This window comes from Cyphellophora attinorum (assembly GCF_001299255.1).
Source record: "Cyphellophora attinorum strain CBS 131958 chromosome Unknown Contig9, whole genome shotgun sequence".
Lineage (NCBI taxonomy): Eukaryota > Fungi > Ascomycota > Eurotiomycetes > Chaetothyriales > Cyphellophoraceae > Cyphellophora > Cyphellophora attinorum.
Window position 1 is genome coordinate 790,402 of NW_017253237.1, and position 23,202 is coordinate 813,603.

General features: G+C 54.1%; 11 protein-coding genes across 11 annotated transcripts; 5 read left to right on the top strand and 6 right to left on the bottom strand.

Moving 5' to 3' along the window:
* Positions 1-345: 345 nt before the first annotated feature.
* On the top strand, positions 346-876 carry AB675_9316 (uncharacterized protein; the record flags this gene model as incomplete). Its single annotated transcript, XM_018149839.1, has 1 exon — positions 346-876. The coding sequence occupies one exon, from the start codon at positions 346-348 to the stop codon at positions 874-876; it is 531 nt and encodes a 176-aa protein (XP_018001440.1).
* Positions 877-1,129: 253 nt separating this feature from the next.
* AB675_9317 (uncharacterized protein) lies at positions 1,130-2,051 on the bottom strand (the record flags this gene model as incomplete). The annotated part of the gene is made up of 3 exons (XM_018149840.1): positions 1,130-1,256; positions 1,336-1,503; positions 1,582-2,051. The coding sequence occupies 3 exons, from the start codon at positions 2,049-2,051 to the stop codon at positions 1,130-1,132; spliced, it is 765 nt and encodes a 254-aa protein (XP_018001631.1).
* A 727-nt stretch (positions 2,052-2,778) lies between these two features.
* AB675_9318 (putative cellulose synthase 3) lies at positions 2,779-5,220 on the bottom strand (the record flags this gene model as incomplete). Its single annotated transcript, XM_018149841.1, has 2 exons — positions 2,779-4,737; positions 4,789-5,220. 2 exons carry the CDS (start codon positions 5,218-5,220, stop codon positions 2,779-2,781), a joined length of 2,391 nt encoding a protein of 796 aa, XP_018001592.1.
* A 1,601-nt stretch (positions 5,221-6,821) lies between these two features.
* AB675_9319 (Xyloglucan-specific endo-beta-1,4-glucanase A) lies at positions 6,822-8,044 on the top strand (the record flags this gene model as incomplete). Its single annotated transcript, XM_018149842.1, has 2 exons — positions 6,822-7,080; positions 7,293-8,044. The coding sequence occupies 2 exons, from the start codon at positions 6,822-6,824 to the stop codon at positions 8,042-8,044; spliced, it is 1,011 nt and encodes a 336-aa protein (XP_018001409.1).
* Positions 8,045-9,476: 1,432 nt separating this feature from the next.
* On the bottom strand, positions 9,477-11,113 carry AB675_9320 (putative aldehyde dehydrogenase; the record flags this gene model as incomplete). Its single annotated transcript, XM_018149844.1, has 3 exons — positions 9,477-9,615; positions 9,674-10,674; positions 10,808-11,113. 3 exons carry the CDS (start codon positions 11,111-11,113, stop codon positions 9,477-9,479), a joined length of 1,446 nt encoding a protein of 481 aa, XP_018001485.1.
* Positions 11,114-12,102: 989 nt separating this feature from the next.
* AB675_9321 (uncharacterized protein) lies at positions 12,103-13,835 on the top strand (the record flags this gene model as incomplete). Its single annotated transcript, XM_018149845.1, has 5 exons — positions 12,103-12,543; positions 12,719-12,740; positions 12,793-12,845; positions 12,897-13,061; positions 13,107-13,835. The coding sequence occupies 5 exons, from the start codon at positions 12,103-12,105 to the stop codon at positions 13,833-13,835; spliced, it is 1,410 nt and encodes a 469-aa protein (XP_018001669.1).
* Positions 13,836-13,991: 156 nt separating this feature from the next.
* AB675_9322 (tRNA dimethylallyltransferase, mitochondrial) lies at positions 13,992-15,461 on the bottom strand (the record flags this gene model as incomplete). The annotated part of the gene is made up of 1 exon (XM_018149846.1): positions 13,992-15,461. The coding sequence occupies one exon, from the start codon at positions 15,459-15,461 to the stop codon at positions 13,992-13,994; it is 1,470 nt and encodes a 489-aa protein (XP_018001721.1).
* Positions 15,462-15,871: 410 nt separating this feature from the next.
* Positions 15,872-16,713, top strand: AB675_9323 (putative ABC transporter ATP-binding protein; the record flags this gene model as incomplete). The annotated part of the gene is made up of 2 exons (XM_018149847.1): positions 15,872-16,138; positions 16,204-16,713. The coding sequence occupies 2 exons, from the start codon at positions 15,872-15,874 to the stop codon at positions 16,711-16,713; spliced, it is 777 nt and encodes a 258-aa protein (XP_018001437.1).
* Positions 16,714-17,187: 474 nt separating this feature from the next.
* Positions 17,188-19,601, bottom strand: AB675_9324 (Elongator complex protein 2; the record flags this gene model as incomplete). The annotated part of the gene is made up of 2 exons (XM_018149848.1): positions 17,188-19,157; positions 19,346-19,601. 2 exons carry the CDS (start codon positions 19,599-19,601, stop codon positions 17,188-17,190), a joined length of 2,226 nt encoding a protein of 741 aa, XP_018001519.1.
* A 272-nt stretch (positions 19,602-19,873) lies between these two features.
* On the top strand, positions 19,874-21,007 carry AB675_9325 (uncharacterized protein; the record flags this gene model as incomplete). The annotated part of the gene is made up of 1 exon (XM_018149849.1): positions 19,874-21,007. The coding sequence occupies one exon, from the start codon at positions 19,874-19,876 to the stop codon at positions 21,005-21,007; it is 1,134 nt and encodes a 377-aa protein (XP_018001557.1).
* Positions 21,008-21,629: 622 nt separating this feature from the next.
* AB675_9326 (uncharacterized protein) lies at positions 21,630-23,054 on the bottom strand (the record flags this gene model as incomplete). Its single annotated transcript, XM_018149850.1, has 4 exons — positions 21,630-21,728; positions 21,783-22,095; positions 22,208-22,276; positions 22,342-23,054. 4 exons carry the CDS (start codon positions 23,052-23,054, stop codon positions 21,630-21,632), a joined length of 1,194 nt encoding a protein of 397 aa, XP_018001736.1.
* Between the last annotated feature and the right edge of the window lie 148 nt (positions 23,055-23,202).

Below are 23,202 nucleotides of genomic sequence, written 5' to 3' on the forward strand. Positions count from 1 at the left end.
TGTATGGGGCTCGTCCCGAAGCCATCCAAACGTACGCTCTGCAATCTCTGCAAAAAGCCTTCACGACTAGCAATTCCATGTCTTGAGTGTGGACATGTCATCTGCACACATTGTGGAAGGTATTGGTTTGGTAGGCGTCCCCGTAGACAGGGGCGAGGTTCGAGACCATCTGTTTCCTCTGAAGCTGATACCTTGATCAGCGTGAACGATGTTGCGCAGGATGGTCGGTTGCCGTCAACAGGGCATTCGGAAAGCCGGTCTTGCCCGACAGGTTGCGGGTGTGCCTGTCCGACACTTAATCCTTCCGACATTCATGTACAATTGCCAACTCCAGCTATCCCTTCCATGGTCGTATCCGAGGATACCGAGCCAGAACGATTCCGGCATGCTCCAACACACATGAGTAGGACAGACTCTCAAGCTAGCACAATATCAGTGGATTCTCAAAGGACTAAACAACCGGCGATCAGTGCGCCCTTTGCCGCGCAAGCCGCTGGGGGCGCTCTCGAGACTCTGAAGGACCTGACTGGGATGAGACCAAGGACTGGCAGCAGGGTTGACAGCAACAACAATCGCACGCAGGCCCATCGTCAGAATCGAGTCAAGAACAAAGACGTCACAAGGAGCACTCCTAGAAGTAGCGGCGACTTCTCACGTGATGCTGTAAAGCTGGAAGGTGATGCGGTGGCGATCGACAGACAGAGTAAGAACAGCATCGTGCAACAAGAGACTGTCTCAGACACCGGCGAGCCTGCTCAGCAACAAAGCGGGCACAGAGTGGTTAATCATACTGGTCTGAACAGAGGAATGCGTGGCGGTCTGGGTATCGGGCTAAGGGAGAAGGGCAGTGACTCTACCATACGAGGTGGCAAGTAGAGTCGGTAATTATTGTACTAACAGACACGCCATCATCTGTGGTAATCCTAAGGAGGCCCTGTAGAAATCTCAGCTGCACCTGCCGATACTTGATTTTCGTCTTTTGTGCAGGCGCGATGCTAACACAAGACTCTGATGCACATGGTGGTAGCCTCTGATGTCGATTAAAGCAGTCTCAAAAGCAGTATATCTACAATACCAAGAACAGACTCCACGTCTGTGCAGTGGTAGTAACTGGGTCCCAGGTTCCGGACTACAGCTTCGAACTGAGTGCTGAGCCGCTAGCATCTGTGTCGGTCTTGCCAGCAAACGACCCCGGCCCCTCGATAAACTCAGCAATCTTGGTCTGCTTTGGGTCGATGTACGCGACAATCTGCTTGCTGTTCCAGTGTCGCGTCAGCCTCGCGGACGGAATTCTTCGAGATCGCACTCATTGCACAAGGGGAAGACATGACTTACAACATGGCCTTGAATTCCTTCCCACGAGCATGAACGGCGATAGCCTCTGGACCGCTATACCGCTCGAACATCATAACATGGTTGCTGTCTGCCTTTCCACTGGGACGCGCGATAACCGCGTAGGTAAGAGTGTCCGGCTCGTTTTGCTCGACCCACGCTGCAAATTTTCTGTGGTCGCAGGAACGTTAGCCGCGATCTGCAGATGTTGGGGCAGCTCTCTGATTGACAGAAATAAGTTCCACTTACGACAATGCCTCAATGACCTTTCCCTTGCCTGCTCCCGAGTCTTTGCACTCGAACCTAGCCAACATAACCGTCTTGCCACCAGCAACATCCCTTTCTCGCTGCTCGCGATTCACGAAGCCACCGACTACCGACCAAAGCTTCATCTCCCCGGGATGCGCATACAAACTCTCATCGGCGACGCTCTTCTGGAATGCTTTCAGAGAGCCTTGGGCGAGGTACTCGTCGAGGGCGCGACGAGAGCTGTAGACATTCACTTCGGCTATGAGAAGAGGTGGTGTTCCGGCGGGCTTTGTGCTGGTAAGCTGTTGAGCTGGTGCCTTTGGCCGTGTTGATGGCGTGGCGTATATACGCGTGGTGGCTAGGCCAGCTGGTGATCCGTCTTCTGGGAGAGTTTCCTTGATCAAGGACTTGATCCTGTCGCTCTTGCTCTCGCTCCACGGGTGGAGGAAGGCTACTAATGCAACAGCCATACTGACTATTTCAAGTGTCTCGTTGCACGCTGCCCGAGATCGATCTGTAGTTTGTCTCCTTGGAAGAAGTGTCTGCCGCTTATGAGACTATTCAGATCATCGGGACTGTTCGGGCCGTAAATGCTCTAGAGCATATAAACACGGTCTCTGGTGTCTTCGAGTAGGAAAGATGTGGATAATCATTCTGACGCTCTCAAACCGAGTTGCCTCGGCTTGCACTAGTGAGGTGATGTCCATTTTGACCAATCAGCAGAAGGTGGTTGCGAGGACTCAATTAATGCTGCAATTCATGCAATCGATCCTATTTGCAACATCAGTTGCACACCCGAGGCGGGCTTCATTGATAATGCTCAATATTGGATTGGGACATTTCTATCTCATGGTACGAATAGCCTGCTTCTCGGCAGCGCTCGGAAGCTCGGAGGCGCCTGAACTTATGTTGTCGTCAATCCACATTCGGCCATGCCTTCATTTCACTTCCTCTTTCTGCTGTTGGATGGACCACGTCCTGCACGTCTAGTTGTATGGTTGCGATTGTATAATCCCCCTCGGATCCCATATACACAGATTTGATCATATCATTAGCTGTACCTGCAAATGCACCAGAGCCTGCCCGTGCTGTAAGGAATAACAGCAGCCTTCACGAATGTATCGATTTCACCCCTCCCCATAACTCCAGATCCTTCAGATTGAATGGATCAAAAATGCCGCCAATTCCGATTGTTGCTTAAAAGAAGAATGACAAAACGAATATGCCGGTCGTGTACAACGTCATGAATGTGTTCTCAAACTCAAACCACGCCGTCTGGGGTGCCACAGCCATCTTTTTGTTGTACGTAGTTGGGTGGGCGATTCCCGTCTTAGGATCCCTCGTGAGAAGGTCCTCACGATCGGGCATGTCTGGAGGATCACATGCGTAGGTGATCGGAATCCAGAATGAACTGCAGACCAGGATCCACGCAAGAGGTGGCCAGAAAGCGTGTGTGAGAAGACACATGATCTTGTTCTTGGCCGACTCATTCTCGAGAAAACACCTGTACGATGAGAGAGCCACCGCGGTAAGGATTAGATATACCATCACGACGTGATACCAAGCCATGTAGTTGAACAGGGTCGTCCAAAGGCGTCGGTAGAGTGGAGCTCTGGTTTTCTTGTCTCGTTCGTTAAGAGCAGACTGTAGAGACCCGGTCGGCTTGAATGCTTGCGCAGCACCTCCAAGCCACTTTGGGAGTACGAACGTACGCAGTGTCGTCAGTGCCAAGTAAGGAGCCATCCAGATTGCCATACGTGCACCTCTTTGACCGGTGGAATAGCCTGATGGCAGATAAAGGACCATTTCCGTTATGCGTGCGGTAATTATGGATGCAAAGCAAGCTCTGATCAACCAACGTAATTGCTCCTCGTTCGAAAATGCGACCAGTGGCTTGTTCATAATAAGAACAATTGGCATAGCCAAGTAGGAAATGCACTGAAAGATGTTGAACAAGCTCAAGAATGCGAAGATGAAAGACGACAGCTTCTGGAAGAAGGTCATCTGACGGACAGCATCACCCCACAAGCAAAACTTGAGCTTGATAGCAGTGTCGATTGTACCGATACACCACCGAGTCCGCTGCTTCAGGTGAGAAGCATAGTCCTCCGGAACAGTGCCGAATTGCAGCGACTCGTGAATGAAAGCTGTTCGCCAGCCCTTGCCGAGCATAAGCGTCGATGTAGCCACATCTTCGGCCAGAGATCCGAGAGGGATGTTCCCGATATCGTCCAGAGCTTCGCGGCGGACAACATAGCCGGACCCAGTGCACCAGGCGACCCCGAGGGCGTCCTTGATGGGCTCGAGACCGTGGACGAAGAAGTCGAGCGTCTGGCAAAGAGGGTCGTCTTTGGGGACATTGTAGAACAACTGAGGTGGACAGGCGAGTGCCAGCTTGGAATCGAGTACCATGTGAGGCACGATCGCACGCAGCCAGTGCTGTTCGGGAATCATGTCAGCATCGAGGGCAGCCATGAACTCGAAAGCGCCACCTGGCATATTGTGCACCTCATCCAGACCGTAGTTCAGGTTGCCGGCTTTGAAATGATGCGGAACGCCTGGAAATTTGGGTCGAGATCGGTAGAAAACATTGTAGTAGGTGTCCTTGAGGTCCTCGACAGCACGCTCGAGCGAGGCACTTTTGCCGTCGTCGAGGACAATCACCCGAAACCTGTCGCGTGGCCAATCGAGGTCAGCAGAGGCACGAACGGTGTCCATGACGAGATCGTCGTCTTCTCCGCAGCAAGTTATGAAGACATCGACGTATGGTGTGTCGTTCCCGATGAGACGGAGCTTGGGCCTGTTGCGCTTCTTGACCGTGAAGAGTGCCCAGAAGGTCTGAGTAAACGTTGGGATGGAGCAAATGACCTCGATCGTGACAAAGGTCCAAGCGAGCGGGAACGCTTGACCGAAGGTCTTCTGTGCATCGATGATGAAGGCGACTCGAAGACCGAAGTAGGTCCAGAACAACAGTAGTGATATAACAGCGAAAAATGGTATCATGTAGTACAGTTTTCTCCTCCATCCAGACAAGAACTCTCGGTCGTCTCGATGGTGCAATTTTGCTATTGAGCCTTCCTTGACCCAGTCCTTCGCCAGGAAGGTCGATGCATTGTGATCGGGGACGAGAGGGCGGCTGAGAGTATCTGTACTTCGCTGCTGAGGTTGTCAGTCAATATCTTTGAGCGTCAGGAACAGAGGACTCACATATGGGGATGCTCCTGGGTATGGTGACGAGCTTCTGGTGCCTGCGGGCGAGTCTGTGTAAGATGCAGCTCGCGAGCTGGCTCGGGGGGCAAACTTGGGCGCGTAGCCCGAAGGCATATTGCCGTTGTGATTATATGGGCTATCGAGAGCGAGTGTCGATGAAGAATATCGATCTTCGTAGTAAATGTCTTGCTTTCCGTCCGCAAGATCGGATCTGGATAAATTGTTGTGTTCCCTGGCTCTGACGGGTGGTCTGTAGTCCGAGTAGGCCGATTCCATTGTCTGCGGACGGTAGGAATCGTCCGGCGAGCCTACAGGTGCGTATGCATGCTGTGGTGGCTGTATAGGTGCAGGCGAGAGGTCTCGAACTTCAATCATTTCACCACCACTGGCGCTCTTGCTTGCGGCCTCCCGTTTGCGGAGAGGCGGCATGGTGACTGATGTACGTGGACTTGACCCAGCCACTGGCACGTTGTCGGGAGGAACCACGGGACGCAAGGGATGGCTCAGAATGCGGTTGTGTAACGGGGAGGCGCCGTACTGATTCGATTATTGGATGGACGGATGCAAATAGTGATGCATATATCGTAGAGTTCTAGTCGGACAACGAATGTGACGGTACGGCTGATTGTTTCGATGTCGCTGGGAGGTTGGATGCGTGCTGTCGATAAAGTACGAGCAAAGTGAAACAGGATGACGACGAAAACAATGCTGACCCGAGTAAAGCACGGTCTTTGACTTGCTTAAGATAACGATTGACTGCCCTCACAACAACTCTCCCGTTACGTTGAGTTGAGGCTGATGGCGAAGGTGTAAAGGTGTGGATGGATGATCCGGCAAAGAAAGACAAGAACGTGCCAGGTATCTCGTGAGGCGACAGCAGGATTCACAAGTTCTTGCAATAGCAGAATTCAGGAATAGGGAGCATACGGAGTACTTGGGTGGATGAGCGACTTTCCGGGCTTTGCAGGGGTCGGCTCAAGACTTGACCAGACTAAGCAAGCGGCAACGGTCTGATTTTTGCGATTCGATCGCCTATCAGTCAAGACTTTTCTCGCCCGGTGCCTATGATTGATCAAATCTGGACACGCGAACAGCTCATCATACTACTGCCAGGCACTGAAGTCAACTAAGCCATCATCGGCAGGCTAGGGTTTGTCCCGACGAGACACGCAGTAGCTTTGCTTGTTATTATTTTGGTCGTATTGTGACGGTGTGGATGCGGCATTCCTTGTGTCCATGAGATTGCCAATGAGGCCACTGAGGCGGCGTCACGGAACACCGACAATGCTGTATCCAAGATTCCAAGGACAATGGCCATCTCGCATTTCCATCTTCCGTAATGCTCGTAGTGAAACATTGCGGACAATCGTCGCTTCTCTCAGCGAGATTTTCATCGGCAGTGCAGTGGTCGATTCGGCCGGTGGTTCCCAGGACGCTAAGCGCCATCAGCCGGGACTAGGGGGCGAATAAAGCTTGCAAGTTGGAAAGACCTGATTCAAAATTTCTCCAGGCATCGTAGATTCTGTCTCTTCTTCCCGCTACCCAGCAAAAAGCATCCCTCCTTATCCAAAGAAAGTGGCAAAACATTGACTCTCGGTTGCCAAAGCAGTGTTTCTACAGTATAATAATATCGGTGTTCAACAGATCAGTGTCGGTGCACACGGTCATTAGCGTTGTTTTGTTGTAGAGCTGTCACTCGGCTCAATCAGTGGCCTTCATCCTCAACTCATCCTCCAGTTCCCACCTTCTATCTTGTTCATCACTACAAACCTTTGATCCGGATCATCACCTCGAAAATTCCGATCAGCAAACCGGCGAATCGCTCCGAAGGTCATCTATTGTCTAACAGACACGCTGTTGGGTGATTCATTCATTTCACGCGCAGTTCATTCACGACGATTGATTCCAATTCCACCTTGACCTGGGTTTTCATCGTCCCACGCCTGGCAAGCGCCACGACGTCGCAGCATTGACGACTTCGACTGATCTGTCCACTTTTTGCATCCGCCCAGCGTGCGAATCTATACGAAATGGTCTTTGGGACGATATTATCAGGATGCCTGTTCATCCTTCCCGCTGCGGTAACGACTGGTGTCTTGGTCGGTTGGGATGCTGTTAGATCGAGCAGCAACCAGAAGCCAATATTCACAGTCCCTCCCGGTGGAGGCTATGGCGGCGGTCCTGGGATGGACGGCGGAGGCAGAGGCAACGGCATCGAAACCGACACATATTGCGACAAAACCGTCGGCATAAGTCCATACGTTGCAAAAGGCTACGAACAGTACACACGTGAGTTGATCAGCATCATTTCCCTAACCTTGCCCCACGCCCCTTGCAATTGGCAGCGGGATCTCGGACAGGGCTTGCAGCTTGCAGGTTTGGTGCTTCGCCACACTTGAAGCGTGTTCCGCGTTCCTGACTAGACCTGTTCGGGTATGGCCGTGTCACTTTTTCTTGGCTTATGTACTGCGCCGTGATTGCTTGCTGATGTTCTGATACAGTCAATCCCAATCAGTGGGGCTACGTGGATGGCACACCTGGCGCGTTGTGTATGAACGTCACCAGCTATCTGAACGGCAGTTACCCATCCAAGACGTCGGCACCACAATGGTCCGTAACATGGCAGTACCCACAGGGACCCGAGACACAGCCTGTGCACGCCTTTCCCAACATCAAGCTCAATGCGGACAGCAATACCGATATTCCACTCCAGATCAGTGCTGTCCAAAACGTTGAAGTCGACATCGAGTGGTACTATGGCGCCGGCGACACAGATCCTACAACAATCGACATTGCAGCTCTCACCACTGCCGAAGCAAACACCAACGTCGCCATCGATATGTTCTTGGACACCAACGAGGGCAACTCAAAGGACCCCGAAAAGGCCCAGTACGAAATGATGGTCTGGCTAGCTGCCTTCGGAACAGCCACTCAGCCTATCGGCTACCCGACCGTTGTCGCGACAGAAGTTATCAATACCGTCACTTTCAATCTCTACTACGGCAAGAACGGACTCGGTCAGACTGTCATGACATGGATGGTACCCGCTGGTACCATTGCAAATCAATTCTATGGCGATCTGAGTCCTCTTGTCAAGTATGACTACAGCCAGATTGCCAGCTTACCTGCGAGCAATCCTCCACCAAGCTCCAGTGCTTATCTTGGGTATATTGGCTTGGGCTCCGAAGCATACTGGTCTGGTCAGAACGTGACGCTTGCTGTGCACAAACTGAGCATGGATGTCAGGGGCTGAGCGGAAAACCGGATAGTGAATGACAGTCCCGAAACTGCTCGCACACGCGCCGCTGACGGCACTCTACGGCAGATGCTGCGTTCGCACCACAATCGTTTTGGTTTGCCAGACATCCGGAAGGAGACGAAAGTCTGTTCTGCCTGTCAGCTGCGAGCACGATCTCGCCACCAACATGAAATTTCGGTGCCCGTCGGCAGCATTGCGCTATCCGCATGCGACCTGCGAACTCGCAACGCATTCTAGGAACGCGATGGTCTTTGAGGGCAAATGCAGTCCCCACACACACGTACGCACGCACAAGATACCCGTGAGGAGATGCCCTACCCGTGTGGACAATACTCCGTGCGCATGATCACGTTGTGGTCCTGCGGATAGCACAACGATCGCAGGAACATCCGGGCTTGCTCTTGGCAGCGTCTCAACGAGACCGCAGGAAGCCCGAAGATCCGGGCGCAGGCGGCGAGGTCCGCACCTGCACACCGGAAGCCGCAGAAGCAGGTCGCGAGATGCCGTGGCCGTAAGGTTCTTTTGAGCGGACGGAAAACGTGATACAATGAGCTACCGCCCAACGGCGGCAGCAGCAGCAGCACAATGAGCTACGAGCATAGATTGCATACGCACGCCACAACGCGTGCAGGCGTTTTTGGTGCTCTAGAAGAGTTATGATAATACCGTACACGGCAAATGATACCCTTGAACACGTCACTTCTAGCTGTTATCTCGTGAACGAGCGTCGTAAGTTTTTCCGATCTCACTGTTCCCGTGACAGGAATCAATGAGAAAACAGTTATATATGCTGGTCGTGGTATTCGCCTAGTCCACCTGCACCTCAATTCGGCAAAAGGCCAAAATCAGTGAATGAACATTTGGACATCGTAATATCGAAGACGAAATGATACCAGCGAGCGCTGCTTGCCTGATTAGAAGCACCAAAACAGCGGTCGTCGTCATTTCAGCCGCAGCGTCGTCCTTGGTCAAGCGTGTCCTTTGCAAACGCGGAGTCTGCTGCTGCGTGACCCGGCCGTTTGTACGGACGTGAACACCTCCCGCAGTCAAACGTCACGGCCTCCGTCGTCAAGGTAGTTCAACATCCATCGTGGACCTTCTCGTGCGAGTGTGCTCAAAATGCGAAAACCGTTCACTGATTTTGTGGCCTTCTACCCAGGCAGGCCGCGAAGGGGCTGAAAAGTTGCGCTGTTGGAATCGGCGGGCTTGAGATTGGCCTCCTTTGAGACTCGGTCAGTAGCGGTGATGCACCGTGGACATAGGGCCAGGAAGGCCACTGCATGGACACTGGATCCGATGTGGGTACGAATGATTTCAATCTGAGTCTCGACTACCGCATATTTCGTTGTACTGAACTACATCCGGATCGGATGACAGCATCGAGTGCTACGATCCCGCGAATATAGATCTTCATCTCCCAAAAAGCTTACACCTTCTTCTTCAAGAACAGACTCTGCACGTTGCAGAATGCCGTCAAGCCGCCCTTGGACCATTCGTAGCCAATGCCGGACTCCTTGTGGCCACCGAAAGGCGCGTGAGGGTCGACTTCGAGATGGGTGTTCACCCTAGCATCATGTTAGCATATAATCGATATGAAGCCTGGACCAGGAGGACGGAGCTTACCAAACAGAGCCAGCATCCAACTGCTTCGCGATTCTCGCTGCCTCATCCAGATCTTTCGACCAGACGGAAGCGCCAAGACCCATCTTGGTGTTGTTGGCGCGCTTCACAACATCATCCTCATCCTTCCAGGTGAGCAATGGCACGATGGGGCCAAATGGCTCTTCCGTAACGATACGCGAGTCCTCAGCTGGGCGATCGATGATGGTGGGGGCAATGAAGTAGCCAGGCTTGGAGTCGTCATTCTTCCCGCCCACAGCGACGTTCCACTTCTCCTTCTCAATATCACTGAAGAAAGTCTTGACCTTCTCGAACTGCATGCTGTTCTGCACAGGTCCCAGGAAGACGCCTTCCTCGTTGCCCTCGCCGGACTTGATTGTCTGAGCGAACTTGACAGCAGCATCGCGGAATTGCTCATAGACGTCTTCGTGGACGTAGATGCGCTTGATTGCGAGACAGATCTGGCCCGAGTTGAGGAAAGCCAGCGATGTGACCTTCTGGGCGGTGGCCTCGACGTCGATGTCCTTGCAGACGATGGCAGGATCGTTGCCACCGAGCTCAAGGGTAATGCGCTTGAGGGTCTTGGAGGCAGATTCCATAACTTTCTTGCCGGTAGCTGAAGAGCCGGTAAAGGAAATCTTTGCCGGGCCGGGATGGGCGGTCAGCATGGGACCAAGGTCGTCACCACCAGAAAGTACTTGAACCACACCTGGTGGGAAGAACTGTTGAGCCAATTCACCTAGTTTGAGGTCGCAGTAAGGTGTGAAAGGGCTAGGCTTGATGATGATGGGATTGCCCGTGAGGACCGAAGGACCGATCTTGCCACAAGCCAGGTGAACTGGGAAGTTCCAGGGAACGATGCCAACGACAAGACCGAGCGGTGTGTAGCGCTGAATGGTCTTCTTCTCGTCGTCCTCTTTGATGACCTCCTCCTTGAGCTCCAGATCAAGGAATGCGCGCAACCATGTGAAGCCGGCAGCGATTTCGCCTTGGGCAAATTGTATCTGTTGATGTCAGGGACAACAATCGGGCAAGGATGGAGAAGAGGCAGGAGGGACGGAGAACAAAGGCGGCGTGGATGGAACGAGGAGGCGGCAAGGTCGGAGAGGAGAGGAAAGAGAGGCAGTTGCAACATACCGGCTTGCCCTGTTCCTGTGTCAATAGTTTGGCAAAGTCGTCCTTGTGCTTCTCGAGAGCATCTGCGAATGCAGACACAGCCTTCGCACGTTCCGCCCATGTGGTCTTCTTCCAGCTCTCGAAGGCTTTCAGACCAGCAGCGACAGCATTGTCAACGTCTTCCTGGGTCGAAACTGGCACCTCAGGGTTGGGCTTTCCGGTTGCAGGGTTGACACCATGGCGTGTACTCTTGGTGCTCGACAATCTGCCGTCAATAGTGTTCTGGTAGTCCGAGAAGATGTCGAACTGAGGTCCTGCGGAACCCATGGTTACAAATTTGGATGATGTTTTGCGAAAGTAAGGTTGTGGTTCGTATGCTCAGTGGTGAATGGATTACTCCTCGTGGGAAACGGTGATACAGTTTTACAGTGACTAAACGTAGGCCGAGGAAAAGGATGTCGCAATCGTCCGTTCTTATACCACTGTGGCACAACAGCCGTGAAGAGATGCCTACCTATGATGGAAGTGACAGGATTGCGGGGTCACTCTTGCCGCTCCCGAGGTTCGACGAGGGACAGGATTTCACTGACTCTGACACGTCTTTGTTGCGAAGCTTCTGCTGCAGGATCTTGTGGCGCGTCTGGACCTCCTAATCGTCTCCGATTGCTCTTTCTCCATCGAGGACAGATCGTTCGGCGTTTAGTTGCCCAGGCGGTTTTAGATCTGCGACTACCGCAGACAGTGGGTCCATCGTACAACCCGGGAAGGTGTTATCACAAACTGAATTCCATGGGCGGCATTCATTTCAGGAAGCGGCTATCTTTGCCGGCACCCGAAGCAGTGATGGGCTTGAGCTAGCTCGAAGAAATGTCGTTACACAGCAGGTGAAGGATCAAGTCTACGAAAAAAATAGTAAAAGAAGTAGTAAGCAAAGAGTTGCACTGCACGTGTACTGTAGCCCCGCCTCAAGATTCGTCCGTCAATCGGCTGGACTGCATCTTTCGAGTCAGGGCAGGCGCTCAAGTCGAGGTTGTTTCACTGTGCCAGCTCGCGGGTTCCAGACGAGCCTCACTCGAGCGTCAGATCATAGGAACGGTTCACCATAGATTGTCCAAGGGATTTTCAGTTGAAGGTTGACCTGCGTTTCGTCCGAAGACTCGAAATTCAAGGTGGAGGTCTTTAGAAAGTCTTGGCGCCAGGAGTTAAGGCTGTAAATGCCTTGCAGCACACCTGGCTCCCTTCGAGTATTCATACTCCGAAAAATAAAATAACCACGAAGTAGTCCCTGAGTAGCATTCGACGATATCGCCTTCAAGATGTCCGAGGATCCGCCAAGGAAGCGCTCACGCTTCGATCAAACGGAGCCGCGTAAAGAGTCGCGATTCGATCGTCGTTCGCGGTCGCCGTCTGGTCGGCGCAGCGAGACTCGACGAAGTCGAAGCCCTGTCGCATCGCGCAGTCCACCTGACCAGGACAGCAAGGGCGGCGCTCTAGATGCTGCTGCTCGAGCCGCTGCTGCGGCTGCGAGAATCAATGCGGATCTTCAAGCGCGCAAGGGCATCCAACATGTCGATGTACCACCTATTCGCGCGACCTCGAGTCCATTGTCCGCCGCAACACCAAAGGTGTCCTCTGGACAGAGCATAGCCAAAGTCGATGGAGAGATCTACATCGCAGACGGTGACTACATCAAAGATATTGAAGTCAATGATCTCCGCAATCGCTACACACTGACCAAAGGCTCAACGCAAAAGGAGGTAAATACACACTTGTTCTATCTACTGATACTCCCAGGCTGGTCGTGCTGTCTACCATGGTCGACTGCGCTCATCTGTGCTGGCTCTCTGATTGTGTTCAAGCTTACCTAGCGCCAATCATGGCTGTTTACTCCCTCCCATGTGGCATCTGCTGACCTTAGCTCCTTTCATTTAGATCAAAGATGAGACTGGCGCTGGTACGCCTCCCACCCTCGATTATGTCCAAAACTGCTTACTTACCATATCAAGATGTCACTACCAGGGGAGAATATTATCCGGACAAGAGCTTGGCTACTGCTGCTGTAAGTCACCTATGCAGGCCGCCACCGAGTTGCCCATGCTAAGAGCTCCAGAAACCACCACTCTATCTTCATATCACAAGCACATCGAAGGCTGGATTAGAAAAAGCCATTGCCAAGATCGAAGAACTCATGAAGCAAGAGCTTCCCAATCTGGTCGACGAACGACGCTTCCGACGTCGTGATCAGGACACCGTGGAGCGAGATGAGTTTGGTCGGGTAAGCTTCAAGTCTGTGGGTCCTGCACAGTGCTAACACCATCAGCGTAAATGGCCCGAAGAGCGCATCATACTCGACATGGAGAACATCCCAGGCTTCAACCTGCGTGCACAAGTTGTAGGCCAGAGTGGTGCATATGTCAAGCATATCCAGACAGAGACGGGCTGCCGTGTCCAGATCAAAGGCAGAGGCTCAGGATTCATGGAACACTCAACAGGCCAGGAGTCCGATGAGCCCATGTATCTGCACGTTGCCGGTCCTCAGCCTGAAATGGTCAAGAAGGCCAAAGAACTGTGCGAAGATCTTCTCAAGAGCGTTCGCGCGAACTATCAGCGCTTCAAGGATAATCCACCACCGCAACGCCCGGAGACTTACACCGATGGGTACGGCGCTGATGCGCAGCGAGGCTCTTATGGTGGCTATGGTCGATCCAGCTCTCACCACTCTGGCTCCTACAACTCCGGCTCCTACAATTCTCCTTATAACCCAAACAATCCAGGACTGGCCCCCGGGACGAGCACCACACCCGTGGCGCCAGCACCGTCAGCATCCCCAACCAATGCCTTACCTCAGATGCCTGACCAGGCCACTATCGACTACTACACTCAGTACTATGCCAGCCAACCCGGAGGCGATCCATATGCGGCGTACGGCGGCTACGGCAGCTATCTGCAGCAGTACTATTCCTACTACCAGCAATCGCAACCGCAGGTTCCTGGCCCGCCTGCCTCAGGCTACGATCAACCGCCACCGCCTCCACCACCTGGCGCATGAACAGAGTGCTGTGATCAGTGGGGCCCTCCTCGTGGGGTCAAAGTATTGGGTTGGGCCTTTCTGATGATCCGTGTCAATTTGACATATGAAAACACACGGGCAAGCAAGTGCTTGCTATCGACAGACGTCAAGACGCAGAATAGGCTCGTACCAATCTCACAACATAATCGATTCACCCTCACTCTCAACTCGCACTTCACTTGCTTCCCTTCTGCCCCGCTTCTCTATATACTGTAGCGCAGCCTCATGCTTCTTCCTCCCAGCCACCGCCCTCTTATGACCCCTCCCGTTCATGTGCACCTCCCACTCATGCTCCGTCATGAGCGTCCTCTTGCACACCTCACAAAAATGCTTCACCCGCATCGACCGCTGCGGACTCCCGCCGCGCACTTTCGCGAACGTCTCCGCTGCTAGACTCGACAGCGAGGACGGGTCCGGAAGGGCGTCGTCGGACAACCATGCTTGCGTGAGCTGCGCTGCTTCGGGTACGAGATCCGAATGGAATTTGGAGAGGTCGGTTCCGTCCAGCAGGAAGAGCCTTTCCGAAGAGCAGGCTCTTTGGAGGGATTTGGCGAAGCTAACGCGTATGTACCGCTCCTGGCGTTTCGCGTACTGGCGGGTGCCGGCTTGGACGGCTTCGATGCAGGACTGGGCGAGGGGGGATTGTTTGGCGGTTTCGATGGGCTCATCAGACCTGGCTAATTGAGCGGTCGTCCAATTTTGGGTTTCTTTGTAGCCGATGGAGACCCAGATGCCGCGAGTCTTGTCGACGGCTCGGCCTCTGGCGGTCTGTGAAGCTTCAAACTGGGCCAGGGTAAGGGCCTCTTCGAAGAGGCCATTCTTGACCATGTCGTGAACGCGCGCGTCAAGTCGGGCTTTCAGTACACCGTCTTCTGCCTGTAGCCAGAGAAGGAGAGGGTCGTAGTTCAGAGTCGTGTCGTCCGCCTCTTTCTGCTCCTGATAGATCTCGCTGACCTTCCTCCCCGTCCGCAGACAAATCTCCAGACTCCTCTGTACGCGCCGGTAATCCTTAGGATGCCATGTATCAGCCATGTCCGGGTCCAGTCTCTTCAGCGCTGCGTGCATCTCCTCGCTTGACGCGGCTAGGATCGGCCAACGCTTTTTCGCTTCCTCGATCCCGCCGCCCGCGTGGCCATCCACCTCTGCCTCTGAACTTTCCTCTTCTTCACCTCCGTCGATCTTCTCCTCCTGCGCAAGCAACGCTCCGCCGCACAAGATTGCATGGCTGTAGTACCCCGTCCCGCCACACACCACCGGTAATCTCCCCCTCTCATGCACCTCCCCGATGACCCTCCGTGCTTCCCTCACATATCGATGCACGGTCCAGGCTTCCTCCTCGAGACCGATTACGCCAAGCAGATGATGCGGGATGCCCTGTTGCTCTTCGACCGAGATCTTGTTCGTGATTATAGGCAGGCCTTGGTATAATTGTATGGCGTCGGCGTTGATGATCTCGCCGTTGAAGCGCTTTGCGAGGGAAACTGCGAGTGAAGATTTGCCTGTGCCTGTTGGGCCGAGGATGAAGAGCACCCGCGGGTTTTCATGATTTGTGCCAGTAGTGGTCGTCGCGCCTTTCGCGCTTATGAAGGGTCGAGGGTCTCTCATGTTATGGGTGGAGCGAATGGCATGCGCTGTTCGATGGTGGGCGCGGAGGAGATGCGAGAAAGGGTGGCGCATTGAGCGGAAGACATCAGGACGGATGCAGCAGAACAGGGTAGAAGAGGCTGCTGGCTTGTCAAAGAGAGCAAGACTGAAGTAGCTGTGGACAACTTTGCTCGTGTCCGCTGCTGAGATGTTCGTACGAAGTGGGTGATCATCCGGCTTGAGGAAAGACACCAGTTTTGGGGGTTTGGGGGTATTTGACGTATAAAAAGTATTCGACCGCCTCGTCGTCATTACTTTGGACCTCTGCTACCAGTACTATTTCTTTGGTTTTGCTACGTTCTAGTCCCTTTTACTCTTCCATCCCCTCCATCCCATCTTCCCCCTCCACCCACTCGACTGGCACAGTCAACATGGGCTCCCAACCTAACCCGCCCACCATAGAGGTCAACGGTCTCTCCTACAAATTTCCCGATGGCAGTACAGGACTCAGCAATATCAACCTCTCCCTCCCCGCTGGCTCCCGCACTCTGTTGATCGGCAGCAACGGCGCCGGCAAAACCACTCTCCTGCGCCTGCTCTCCGGAAAACGCATGTCCCCAGCCTCTACAGTCTCCATCGCCGGCGTTGACCCCTTCGCCGCAGGCCTCGAAGGCGTCACTTACTTGGGATTGGAATGGGTCCTCAACCGATCGTGCGCACTGACATTGCCGTGCCCATCCTTCTGGACTCCGTGGGTGGAAAGGCCTTTCCGGAGCGTAGGGATGAGCTGGTGAGGGTGCTGGACATCGACTTGCGCTGGCGGATGCATACGGTCAGCGACGGGGAGAGGCGGCGGGTGCAACTCGCGATGGGCCTGGTACGCCCGTGGGATGTGCTTTTGTTGGACGAGATCACGGTCGATCTGGATCTTTTGTCGAGGTCGAGGTTTCTGGAGTGGCTGAGGGAGGAGACAGAGCGAAGGGGGGCGACGATCGTGTACGCAACGCATATCCTAGATAACCTGGTTGGATGGCCAAGTCATCTGGTGCATATGGCGCAAGGAAGGGTGAAGGAGTGGGGTAAAATGGAGAAGTATGAGGCGGTGAGTGATGAGTATAGCAAGAGTGGGAACAGTAGGTTGGGCGAATTGGTGCTGAAGTGGCTGAAGGAGGATTTGGAGGAGAGGGGTCCGAGAGGTGGAAAAGGTGAAGGTGCAGCGTATCAAGACTTGGACGGACTAGGTGGGTACGGGATGGAGAAGAGGCCGGAATAGCAGATTGAGGTCGGGAGGGTGGCCGAAACGGTGATCGGATTGCATCTGGGAGTGCGAGTTTGATTTTAACATTGTGATACCCCATCGGCCTTCAACAAGGTCTGAGCATTATGCATCAACGGCATGGCCATTTGGACAACGGACACGATAGCGACTGCAGATTTATCATCTGCGAAGAAGGCCTTCAACGCCTCCAGTTGCAAAATATGCATTGCGGTGGGAGGCGCGACTGGTCGACCCGGAAAGCGGTCGATCATGGCAATGGTTAGGTAGTGGTATACATAGTCATGAACAGCGTACTAACAAAAAGTCTAGCAGACAGGATGTTTTACACTGCAAGAGCCGAGGAACGCGCATGTATGTGCATTACAATTCCCAGGCGCTTTCACATTACAGCGACTGCCATTCTCATGCCTGATACTTCGACGCTACCCAGGTAGGTAGCCGCAACCCAGCATGTGTCCAGGTAGTCTGTCAGCCCGGCAGTAGCGCATCGACGTCGACCCTTGATATCCTCACTGAGCAGTCCGCTGAGGCAATCGCCAACTGCATGCCTGGGCCTTCCTCCATACACTTGGGCAGCTGAGGTCGCCATATCAGTTGCGTGATAGTCTTCGAAGGGCACTGCTCTGGCTGCATTTCTCTGCTTGTGATGATCTGCAACCCGGCAGGAGCATCAATGACATGCACCGATACCGATCCATCTTCCTCTCCGACCGCCATGACCACCTTTCCCTCTTGACTTGATTGCGCCAGCGCCACCGCAGTGACCGGCTTTTTCCGTGTCAGCGTTTGAGCAAGAGTGTACTCGGAGGTTTCGCCGCTCGCTGACCACAATTTGACTGTTTTGTCCCTTCCAGCAGTCGCGAAGAACAAATGCTCCTCACTCGGTGACCAAGCTGCGTCCAGAATCATCCTCGAATGTGCCTTCTCTTTACACTGCAACAGCTGCCAAGTATTCTCGATCTTCTTGAACACTGCCCACTGGCGGTCTCTGCCCACGCTGAGCAGTTGGGTGTGGGTAGGGTGTGACCATGCCAGCCTCGTCACTGTCAAAGTATGTGCCGAGAGCGCTGGACGGATCTCAGTCCATGATTTTGTGTCGTACATGCGGATGACAGCGTGGTCGAGTGAGCTGGCTTTGCAGGCTGTGGCCAGGATGTCGCCGTCAGATGCTGATGTGGAGATCTCGTAGCCGTGACCATAGAGCTTCTCTCTTTCGGGCCATAATGTGTACCTGGCGAGGAGATCTTCTGTCGGCGGCTCGTTGAGATGGTCTACAGATGCGTCAGACGCGAAAGCTGGTGTCTGAGCAGCGTGGTCACCATTTGTGACACCATTCTCGCCGATTGTCTCGTCCATGGCCTTGTTTGAGAGTCCAAGAACAGGAATGGCTGCAGTCTCAGGTAAGTCGTCGGCGTTCGAACTTTCGATGCCACTCAACCTGGAAAGGAGCACAGATGCAGACTTTGGCTCATCAAACACACGAAGCAGCTTCTCGTCGGCACCTGACGCAAATTGCGTCGAGTTGATCGCCGATATGCAATTCAGGTCATAGCCGTGGATCTGTGGTCGTGCGAATTCATGCCACGTTCTCTTCGTCCCCTGCCGCCATTCCGCGTGTAGTCTTGTGGTTTGATCAGAACTTGTCGATAGCAGATAGCTTCCATCTGGCGACCATATCAAACTGTTGACGGAGCCAACGTGACCCGTCACTGCCGTCCGTTGCGTCCAGTATTGTTGTCCATGGTCAAACTTCCACAGCCGCCAGCTGCCTGTACGGCCCAGGCAGGTCACCGCGTCTCCCTCCGGCGACCAAAGAGCACTCCAAAATCCGCCAGATGAGCCAGTCGCTGTTGTAGCTCCCTTTTGGCCGCTGATCTCGCCGAGACGAGTGACACTGACCCAGATTCCAGACGTTTCATCGGGCTCCCAGATTGTCAAGGTGCCATCGGCGGATGCCGACAGTAGCTGTTGTGAGTCATCACGTGGGTTCCACGCCGCTGAATACACCCAGTCTTCATGTCCGAGCAGAAGTGCTTCAAACGTGACGCTGTAGCTAGCTGAGTCGACAGATACTGTCTGAACCTTAGCGTTCAGTGAGCTCTGCTGTATAGGCCCATTCGATGTAGACTGGACGGCACCGTCTAGTTGTCCTTGTGGTTTGAACTTCCATATCCGAACGTACTTGTCCGCGCTTGTCGAAGCAAGGAGATACTCTCCACTGTGTAGACGCTTCAATTTGAGAGACCGAATCCAGCCTTCGTGGCCGACTAAGCTCGCGCAGTGTGTTACTTCAGGTTCTGTCAATGGCTTCTTAATACCATACAATTGAACATCGTTGCGCGTCCCTCCAGCGACCATGAAAGCCGCTTCGTTACCCTCGGCTTGCTCGAAGTGTGCGAACGCCAGAGACAAGGGAATAAATCGAGGCTTGGTCTGAACTGTACAGGTGCAAACCAGCGATCCTTCGTCAATATTCCATAACTTGATCTTCGCATCGGCACCTCCAGTAACAAAAACGCGGGTGCATGAAGTACTGCAATACAATTCACAGCACCTTCATGGCCCTTGACTGAGCCTCGAATTTGCCAGGACCCTGACGGATCACACTGCCACGTTTTAATCTCACCGTCCGCGCTGCCCGAGACCAGGCCCTCGCTTGACTCACTGTCGTCGACCTGCCCGAACGTCAAAGCAGTGACCTTTGCTGTGTGGCCCCGAAGCGTCCCATACACTCCTTGGACATTATCTCCAAGTGGCTTCCAGAGAGCGATATTCTGGTCAGCCCCGTAGGCTAGGACACCGGAGTGCTTCGACCAATCTGAGGCTGACGTCTGGCGGTTACCACCTACCGAGATATGTTCTGTGTTAGCGGCGGCCGACATCGACGCAATGGGCTGCTCTCAACGTGGTGGGGGGAATGCTGAGCACAACCATAGTGTAGCGTCGAATATATTTGCTATGAAAATTGTCAGGCAGTGAATGGAGGTCGAAATCTTGGCGCGACGACGATCTGTTTACGCGCCGGAATCAGGTCACCAGGGACAGTACAACATGCGTGGACTTTCAACGACATCTGCAGGCTAGCTAATGATGCGCAATGCCTCAGGACCCCCCTCGACACGTCTACAGTAGCTACCCATAAGACACAGCCAAGATGGCGCGCCCAACCCGCATCCCATCCCAACCAGACCTCTCTCCAACATACAGCCCGGCCTCACCCTCTCGGTCAACCGCTGAGCCTGTCCGACGCAATCTTTTCTCTGCACACCTCTCCCGCCGGCTAATATCCTCGCAGCCGGAACAACAGCAACCTCCTCCGCCACCGCAGTACCGCAACATCTCACCCTTCGCCTCTCCGCCCCGCCTGACCCCAACGACAGAGCTGCCACCATCTCTCAGTGGCACCTACGACCCGAGCCAGTCGCCACACCGGCCGCTGTCGCCGCGGACATCAGCCACCATCTTCCCTTCCAATTCGATTGTCGCCATAAATCCAGCCACCGGGCGGCCTCTGATACCGCAACTGCCCACGCTGCCTGCACATCTCACACTCGAGGACGATGAAGAAGAGGACGACGAGCCAGAGGAGGGAGACGACATCTCGCCTGCCGAGGAGCAAGGTGTCGATGAATCACGACAGATGCAATACACGACGCTCGAACCACCACCACCTCGATCTGTAGACCCATTCACGACAGACTATTCAGCACGCGACCCTCATCTGGACTACGATGCCGCCTACTCCCAGCATCGCCGGCACCACCACGACCCTCACACTCTCCATCACCAGACACACCCGTACCCGGAAGAAGACTCCGTCAGACCATACGCCGCAGAAGCAGCCCACATCAATGACCTCATGTCTCGGTATCGCGCTCGGCAGCAGCCTCAGCCTCAGTCTCAGACTCGCATTCTCCACCAACGTGCACAGTCACAGCACCAGCCGCAAACAACATCGCAGCAACATGCGCCACATGGGCAGCACCAGCGAACAAAATCTCACACCACTGCCCACCGAGAATTGAGCCCCAGCCAGCACCGGCTAGCGGGAGAAGACGAAGAGGACGACCCAGTGGCCGCAGAAGAGAAAGCCGAGCTAATGGCGCATCTAATGGCAAAGCTCCGCAGAGTAGTCGAGAGTGCGGAGGCGGACGCGTGGATGTTTGGCGAGGCGGACTCCTTTGCTGCACAGCGGGATCTCGGAGGCTTGGGCATCGATGGAGCGGGCGCTGGGAATGCTGGCGTCACTGCTGGCGGCGGTGGCGGGCAATTCGGAGGCGCGAACTGAGCTCATGGGAAACAAGAAGCATGCCTAGTGCACAGCGAGACATACGAGGCAGACTGGACTGGCTCAGGATGTATCTGATGACGTGAAACGACTGCTACGTATGAGCTTCTTTTCAGCGAAGGCGTTCGAGAGATATCCATCTTTTCCGATTTAGCATCAACCGCAGGTCACCGACCCACTCCGCGAGCAGTGCTCTCCTGCAAGTATGTAAAACATCGAACACCTAATTCACCACAGATCATGTCCAGCGCCCTTCCAAACGCGAAACCACAACTCTGGCTACAAAGTACCATCTAATGCTCAACGGAGGCAGACCCGAAATCCCAGGAGTCACCGTCCAATCAATGATCTCCGTGCAGCGCCCCCCAAACAGTAGCCATCCGTTGCTAGGCATCATGTTGCAGAGATCAGTCCAGCATCATATTTCTCCTCCCGGCCCGTCCACAACGTCTCGCCGCTTCAACAGAAGTGCATACCGTCCATGTTGTGCGTGAAACGCGGTTACTCTTCCTGCACGATAGGATACACTGCCCAAAGACTCTGTGCTATCTTCGTATTCAGGGCTTTGTGCAGTGCAGACGGCTCCAGATGGGTTGCCCACTGTAAGCGCCAGCGAAGAACTCTAGAATTCATCCCAATGCTCATCAAACTTGTCCCAAGTATCCCGCCCGACCCAATCACCAATCTCATTCCCAACATCACTCGCATACTGGAAATGGATCTGCGCAGAATTGTCAATCGTCACTTCTCTTCAACTAGACCGATGCATACTCACCCCACCAAACACTCTGCTGTCGCCATTCTCCTTGACGGCGTGCGCGATACTCGTGATCCGCCTCGTAATCACCGTTTCGATGCGGGTGACGTTGCTACTCAGCTGGACGTCGATCTCATCGCCGCCGTTCCATGCACGAATGATAGCGCCTGCAGCTGCACCAAAAGTGGCGTGCGTAGAGAGGTAGTCTTGGTGATTGGGCGTGGGATCCAGGAGCGGGGTCCAGGTGAGATCTGTGCAATTTGTACCGGAGGCGGCGTAGATGTCTGGATATCGGATTGCGGTGATAGGACGCCAGGCGTTGTAGTAGTATCTATTGCTCTGTCAGCGCGCTCAACATTGTGGGAACGGTGGGTTGCTTGTACTTTGTGTCCCAACTCGCAATGGCACCATTGGCGAGCGCCTAATTAAGCTGGGCGTAGAACTTGGCGGACGCAAGCACATCGGTGGCAAGGCTATTGCCCACGACTAGGTTGGCAAGCCGATTCCAGCCGCTGTGGTAACATTAGCTGATGGCCCTCCGCTGTACAGGGGATCCGACAGGAGTAACCGTGCTTACATTGGGCTGGACTCCAGCCAGTACCACGCAGTCTCGGTGTCGTACTCAGTGCGCTGGCTAGATTCGTTGCCACCCTGCTCATAGACTTGCACTAAGAACTCCTCAAATTCGGGAGAAACTGCAGCAGGCGGAGGTGGGGCACGATACTTGGAGATGTCCCCTAGACCGCCAAAGGGACGTAGAAACTGAGCTTGCGGAGTGTCTGGGACGGCGAGACCTCCTGGACGTCCCTGGTACAAGCCAGGCTCCTTAGGCTGCTGCTCGTAGGCCACATAATGATGGATGCCATCGTTGGCCCGAGCCACAGTGGCGGTCACGGCCGCGGACTCGCCGATATCTCGTGCGCGGAGGGCCTCATCGGACTTGAGGTCGATGCCAATCTGCTTCGCGATGGTGCTGAACCGCAAGTCGATAGTCGGGTAGAGCCGCGTGCCGTGGAAAGTCCAGTGCAGCGAATCATGGGCGGCATGAGAGACGGCGAGTTGCTGGAAGGCGAGAGATTCGTTCACGCTCTTCGTGGCAGCGAGGTAGACAGCGCCCTGGACAATAGCCTCGAACCAGCCAGAAGGTGGCGATGGTAGCCCTCCTATCACGGTTCCATTGACGAGGATGGCAGATTGATCGATCCAGTATTGCACAATGTCACCAGAGTACTGAGCAGAGGCGCTTGAAGAAATGGCCGTCAGCGCCGTAAGGCCAATGGTGAGTTTCATCTTGGCAAGTGTATATGAAAGGCGTGGTCGCACAGATCAGCCGGTACCTGGGCCCTTATGTTCATCTTCGGCAACCTCTGCAACGTGTGCAGCAAACTTGGATGACTATTGCGCCATGGCTCGTCATCCTGATGTTGACGAAGCCGAG